The sequence below is a fragment of the Petaurus breviceps genome, unplaced genomic scaffold (genome assembly GCF_028583685.1).
Source record: "Petaurus breviceps papuanus isolate PSGF00001 unplaced genomic scaffold, PetGlider_PUasm1.0 128, whole genome shotgun sequence".
Lineage (NCBI taxonomy): Eukaryota > Metazoa > Chordata > Mammalia > Diprotodontia > Petauridae > Petaurus > Petaurus breviceps.
This window is the reverse complement of record NW_027185664.1, coordinates 3,830,741-3,837,525: the sequence shown is the minus strand read 5'-3', so window position 1 is coordinate 3,837,525 and position 6,785 is coordinate 3,830,741. Positions and strand designations below refer to the sequence as shown.

At 39.1% G+C, this 6,785-nt stretch overlaps 1 protein-coding gene across 1 annotated transcript in view; it reads right to left on the bottom strand.

The window, feature by feature from the left end:
* LOC138172453 (complexin-4) overlaps positions 1 to 6,308 on the bottom strand; it is a 39,775-nt gene extending 33,467 nt beyond the window's left edge. The window contains exon 1 of the mRNA XM_069102226.1: positions 6,142 to 6,308. Within this exon, the coding sequence (XP_068958327.1) occupies positions 6,142 to 6,308 (167 nt within the window). The remainder of the gene's footprint in view (positions 1 to 6,141) is intronic.
* Between the last annotated feature and the right edge of the window lie 477 nt (positions 6,309 to 6,785).

Below are 6,785 nucleotides of genomic sequence, written 5' to 3'. Positions count from 1 at the left end.
TCTCTCTCCTCAAGGATATTTATCATAGAAAGTCCAATAAGCCTTCAAGAGCAAAAGGAATTAAATATCATATATATAGTATATAAATGTTGCCTATGATACATAGGCTGTTTTCATATACAAAAATGTGTAAATATAGAATATAAATATTCTACATATTTTATTTTTTATTTCTTCAGGTCTTGAAAACTTGTTGCTTTAACAGATCTCTATGATAAATATTGGTGAGAATAAGGCTTCCTTTAAACTGTTATTAACAGATAAATGCCCACCTCAGGCTCTGCTAGTAGCTCCATGAGGAGAATGGCATTGGAGTTCCCTGACAGTCCCCATACTCTCAGAATTCCTTTGACTCCTCCTCTCTCTCTCTCTGTCTCCCAGGCACATGGAGTCCAGTGAAGGCTCGGCCTTCAGAGGGATGCTAACCATACACCCCTATATAGAGGAAAGAGCTCTGGATAAGGAGGAGTCTGGGGTCCTGAGTTCTAGCCTGGCCTCTGCCACTAGAGAGCTAGGTAAGGAACAAGTTCCTTAATCTCTCTGGGCTCCCTTCTCTTAGCTAGCAATAACATAGCACTCAAAGGGCTGCGGAACATTTTATCATCTCATTTGGCCCGCCCAACAACCTTGTCAATTAGGTGCTATTGTAACCCTTTTCTCGCAGAGGAGAAAAGTGAAGCTGAAGATTACATGACTTGTCCATGGTCAGGTCTGTCTGACTTTAAGCCCAGGACACTATCCATTGAGCTACTTAGTTGCCTCTAAGTAGCCAGGTGACTTTGGACAAGCCACTTAGCTTCTCTGGGACTAGGTGATTCTGAGGACTGGACTAAATAATCCTTAAGGTTCTTTGCTTAAAATTCTTTCCAGCTATAACATTCTATGTCCTTAGTGATTTTCTAGTTATAGGATCTAAAGTTTGAGGGGATCAACCCTCCTAGGTGGCACAGCAGATAAAGGACTGTGCCTGGAATCAGAAAGACCTGAGTTCAAATCCTATCTCAGATGGTTACCAGCTGTGTGACCCTAGATAAGTCAGTTAACCCCTGTTGGGCATCAGTTTCCTCAACCGTAAAATAGGGATAATAACAGTACCTTCTCCGTCTGTTGTGAGGAACAAAGGAAATAATATTTGTAAAAGCATCTAGCAGGTACTTAATGAATACTTGCTTCCTTCTTTTTCAGATGAGGAAAGTGAGGTCCAGAGAACCAAAGTGACAGAAGAACCAAGAAGACAAAGTTGGACAGGGGGGACAGCTGGAATGAAAAGTTCAGCTCCAATCCAGTGTCTTTTCTCCCTGTTTCCAGCAGCGATCCATACACTATCCTCATTTCATTGCCTACCCCTCCTATGCTGAAAGACCTTCCAAGAGAAATCTGAAAGCAATAACTTCATAGGATGCCCATCAGAAATACCCTTAATTGGGGAATAGTCTGGTGTTGAATCAGATACGGGACTGCCCTGGTCTGAAACGGCCACCAAGACCCTTGATCTTACGACCTTTACCTCTAGACCAGACCCAAGGCTGAGGCAGGAGGCTAGGCAGAGTTACCACTGATTGGGTTCTCCAGCTCACTATGGCTTATTTTTATTATTTTTAATGGCATAGAGGAGAGTGCTAAGATAAGAGAAATTGGGTTGAAATCTCTACTGCCTTCAGCTCAAATCCAATGTCTCTTTATTGCCTCCAGGATCAAATAGAAAATCCCTTTTGACTTCTAAAGTCCTTCCTAACCTGACCCCTTCCCACCTTTGCAGGATTCTTCTTCCTTACACACCTCCACATGCTCGGTGGCCTCCTTGCTCTTACTCAAACAAAACACTCCACCTCAATACTCCAAGCACTTTTATTGGCCGTTCCCCATGCCTGGAATGCTCTCCCTCTTCATCACTGCTTCCTGTCTTTCCTGGCTTCCTTCAAGTCCCATCTAAAATTGCACTTTCCTCAAGAAAAGTGAAAGTTTGAAATGAAAGTGAATACCCCAAGGGAAACTTTCTACCTTCCTAAATTAAGGCCTTATACTCAATTGAAATGTTAAAATTTTAAAAATAAAAAAGTTAGTGAAAGCTACAGAGAAGCTTTAGAAAAACAGATACAATGTACAGTAGCAGAACTAGGGAAATGGTATACACAATTGCTACAGCAATGTAATTGGAAAGACTAACGACTATAAATTGAAAGCAAATACTGTGAAATTATAATAATAAAGCTTGGCCCTCCCAAAAGAGATATTTGGATGAACTTTTCTCTCTTTTTTACATAGCTAGGGTACTACAGCTGTGGAAAGGGGAATATCATATTAGACTTGGCTGATGTGCTGGTTAGTTTTGCTGAACTATTAGGGTTTTTTTCTCTTTTTTATTCTTTTTTATAAAGTATGGCTTTCTCTCAGAGGGAGAAAGGAGTATATATTGGAGAATGATGATGATATAAAAGCAAAAGCTGGCAATAAAAGTTGTAAAACCACCTTGTACATCTCTCCGATCCATTCTTTTCTCTCCACGCCTATTGCCAGCACCCTATTTCAGAATCTCTCTTCTGCTCAAAAAGCTCCCCAGTGCCTAACAAGTACAGTCCAAACCCCTTATGCTGGCATTCAAAGCTGGCTCTAGTTGGGCCCTGCCACACTTATCCAAACTTATCCACACTACTGTGCAAAAATCAATCAATAAACACTTAAGAAGCACCTACTGTATGCCAGGTAATGTGCTAAGCACTTGGAATACAAAAGGAGGCAAAAGACAGTCTCTAACTTGAAGAAGCTTACAACCTAATGTCCAGTTTAGACAAAACCAAATTTTTTAAAATTTAAATATTAATTTGATGTCATATAAACCCATTATTTCTTCATTCAGAGAACTGACTCTACAGAAGCAAATCTACAATTTGTCTTAGAATACTGACTAGGCCATGGGAAGGTTATGTGATTTGCTCACATCACCCAGCTAGTCTAGGTCAGAGGCAGAATTTGAATTAAGGTACTGAAGGCCAGTCCTATCCATTAGGCCATGCCGCCCCTGATTAATCTTCTTAGGGCCCTTAAATTAAATTAACATTTCTTTTATGTCTCTAGGAGAAGGAAAGAATAGAAGCTGCTTAATTTCTACACCTCAACATCTCCCAAAACTTGCAAGGCAGCGTACTGTAGTGGAAATAAAACTAGATTTGCAATCGGAAGACCTGGGTTTGAGTTCCAGATCTGCTGCTTTAGCTGCATGACCTTGAGAAAATCACATGATCTCCCTAAGCCTCAATTTCCTCGTCTGAAAGAGAGAGCTCTATTTCACTATCTACTTTATAAAATTATTGTGAAGACAATGTATGTAAAGTATTTTGTAAATGTATAGTATTCTATAAAGGTCTATAAAGGTGAAATATTCCTATCATCAGTCTTATTTTCATTATTTTGAACTATGATGTCCCTGCCCACTTGTCTGTTACTATTTACCTCTACAGTCAAAATATGCCCTCTGAGTGGTGAATATATCCATCAAGGGATAACTTAAAGCCAAATGAGGTCGATCTTGTCCTGAGGAAGGGGGTGGGGCTAGGTGACCTGCCCTTGGGTCACAGATTAAGTGGCTGAACTATTATTAATAGTCATTCATTTTCTAAGTTGTGATGAAGAAGCTCCTCCTAGTCACAGAACAGTTGATTAGAGAGGAATCACAGAAACTCCCCAAGATTGGAGGGACTGGCACCCTAACTCAAGTCAAGCCATTGTTCTTATATTCATTCCTTTTGACTCTTGGGATGCATGACCTGGTCAGATGCAGAAATTAAACAAACCTGAGATGTCAGTTAACCAACCAGTCACCGCATCTAAGACCCAATGTTCTGAGAAGCTAGATTGAATCACTCGCTTTATGACAGGGTGTATGGCCTAAGATGATGATCGAGACGTTGGCATGGTTTGGGTTTCCCTTCTAGGCCAAGAGTCTGGGAAATCAGCTAATAGATTTAGCAGCTGCTCTTCTTTGATTATATGTAAGCTAAATACAAATATTTGTAGACTTAGAATACATATACACACAATACATGTATCTATGTATGCCCACAGGTATATACTAATACAAACGTGGGCAAACGTGTATCTCTGTGTACTTGTTTGTATGATATATAAATATACCTGAGGTTCTAACCTCTGGAGCAGGAGTTTTCAAAGTGTGGTCTGAGGATCCCTGAAGGTCCCCAATACCCTTTCAGGGGGTCTGTTCATAATAATTTATATTAATACCAAGACATTATTTGCCTATAAAATACTCTTTTTAACTCCAACTACATATCTGTATGAGGCTGGATTTTCTTTGCATATTTCAACCAAAACAACAGATTGCAACAGATCGAATCAGAAGTAGTTATGAAAATCCAGCTGTCTCCTGTTAAGCCAGATATTAAAGAGACTGGCAAAAATATGCAAAAACAACACCATTCTTCTAATTTTTTTTTGCTTTGGAAAATATAGTTATTTTTCATGAAATGTATCATTTATATTAACATAAAATGAGCTTCTTAAGTATTTTTAAATGAATAAATATTTTAAAAATTTTATCAGTTTTAATTTCTAATGTTGATCTATATAAATGGATATAACCCACACAAACAAAAAATTGGGTTTTTTGGGGTCTTCAATAATTTTTAAGAGTCCTGAAATCAAGAAGTTTGAGAACTGTTGCTCTGGCATGTTTACTGTTTCTTCATTCTACTAGCTTTTCTAATGTGGTGGAAGGTTATTACAAATGCTTATACTGAAGACTGGTCTAAGGAAGGGCTTTGTCCTGGGGCATCACTGTATAGAAGCATCCCCCTTTCCTCAGGGCTGCTCCCCTACATAGCCCCTCCCAGAGGCTAGACCGAAACACTCATTTTTTTCTGGACAAAACAATGGGAATGGTGACCATTAAACCCAACCCTTTAGAGGACTTAGATTCCCTCAGGTCATTAACCTTTTCACCCATAATCACCTTAGCATCAGATTTAGAAAACCATTACATAATTGATCATTAGTGAAACAGCTGTAATAGCAAAACACAGCATTAGAAATGATTGTCCTTGAAATCATAAACTGGCCACTTCAAACTCTAAGTGATGAGCATTTGTTTCACTTCTGAGTTAAATACACTTTTAATTAGCTTTTCTTGGTACTAAAGTATAAGTAGATTTTACTAAGCTTTGATAACTCACTAATTCTCTGACTTGGAGTGTTTTTCTCCCAAATGATATATTCATTATCATTATCAATAAATTATCATTATCATGGGCTTTAAAGGAAATAGAAATATATACACATGTGTACTTGAAATATTGTCAGATTGACTTGCTTTTTCCTTTGTCAAATTTTATGGAACTTCTTGGAAGATAACTTTTATAAGCTCTATGCACTTTTCACTTCTCTAATGAATATGTGTGTCACTAAATCACCCCCAAGTCTCATGTTCCCCATCTGTAAAAGGAAGAGGTAGGAGTAGATGATCTTTTTCTAATCTAACCTCATCACTCTATGATTCCAAACTCCCAGTCTTCTAGGAACTGCAGCCAGAAAAGAAAAAGAACTGGGCACTTCTCCTGCTATTTATTTACTTTTAACACAGAACATGAAAATGGGTTATACCTAGCAGTTGGCACAGGAGAAAAGAGTACTTGATTGCGAGAGGGAGGGAACCTGGGTGTAAATCTCATCCCCTACAGTTATTACCTATATGATGGTGGGCAAGGCACTTGATCTCTCTGGAACGTGGGAGTTCTACTAGCTCACCTGCAAAGTCCCTTCCAGTTTATTCCTGAGCGTGACACTATGGAATTCAGACTTCAGTTTGCTTCTGTGGCCTATGCCTGATACACCAAAATGAACTCTTTTCCCAATCATCCAAGCAGAACACAACCAAGCATTCACTCCATACCCAGAGAAGGGGAGGGGAAGGAAGGCTTGACACTGTCTTTTGGCATTTCTTTTGGGGTTGTACCCCCATGTTGAGTATTGCCTTTCAGAATGCATATTCAGGATATGAAGAAAGACAGAGCTCTGTGAAAAGAAGGAGGGGAAGCCTGGCACCTGGGAGGAAAAGGAAATGACTCTCAAACATTCAGTCCTCACAGACTTGTCCTGCTCCAAAAGAGGAATCGAGGTGCATGTACTCACTTCTCTTCAATCATCTGCTTTTGATATTCCTCATACTCCTCTCTAGTCATCCCCTTTGCAGTCGAGGGATCAGAGGTGCCTCCTTCTTCTTTTTTCTCTTCTGTACCACCGCCAAGGCCTAAATTCTTGACCTGGTCACTCAGCATGTTTTTGATGAAAAAAGTCATGGTGTCTTCCCAAAAAAGTGAAAACTAAGCCTCAAATAAAACCTCAAAAAAAATTCTCAAAATTTACCCAAAGATAGCAAATAATTTAATAGCAAAAGGTTTTCTACACAGCCTCATCAGCTCTTCAAGGACATAATGATAGGGAAAAGAGGATGCCAAAAATGGTTTGTCGGCCATAAGCTGGATTAAAGCGGCGAACTCCTTAGTGTATAAAGGCAGATGGTTCAGATTACTCTGGGGGAAAAGCCCATCCTACCATCATCAGATGCAACTGACTACTCTCTATATTCTTTTTATTTTATTTTATTTTATTACAAGTGTAGCAGGCTGTTCTCAGGAAGTTTGACCACAGAGGAATTTCCAAATTCCAGCCCTTTAGCACAACATTTCTATTGACAACAGTGCAATGAGATTTGAGAACCAGAATGCTTCATTAAACAAAAAAAAAAAAATCCTTTTTATTTATCATCTTAACTC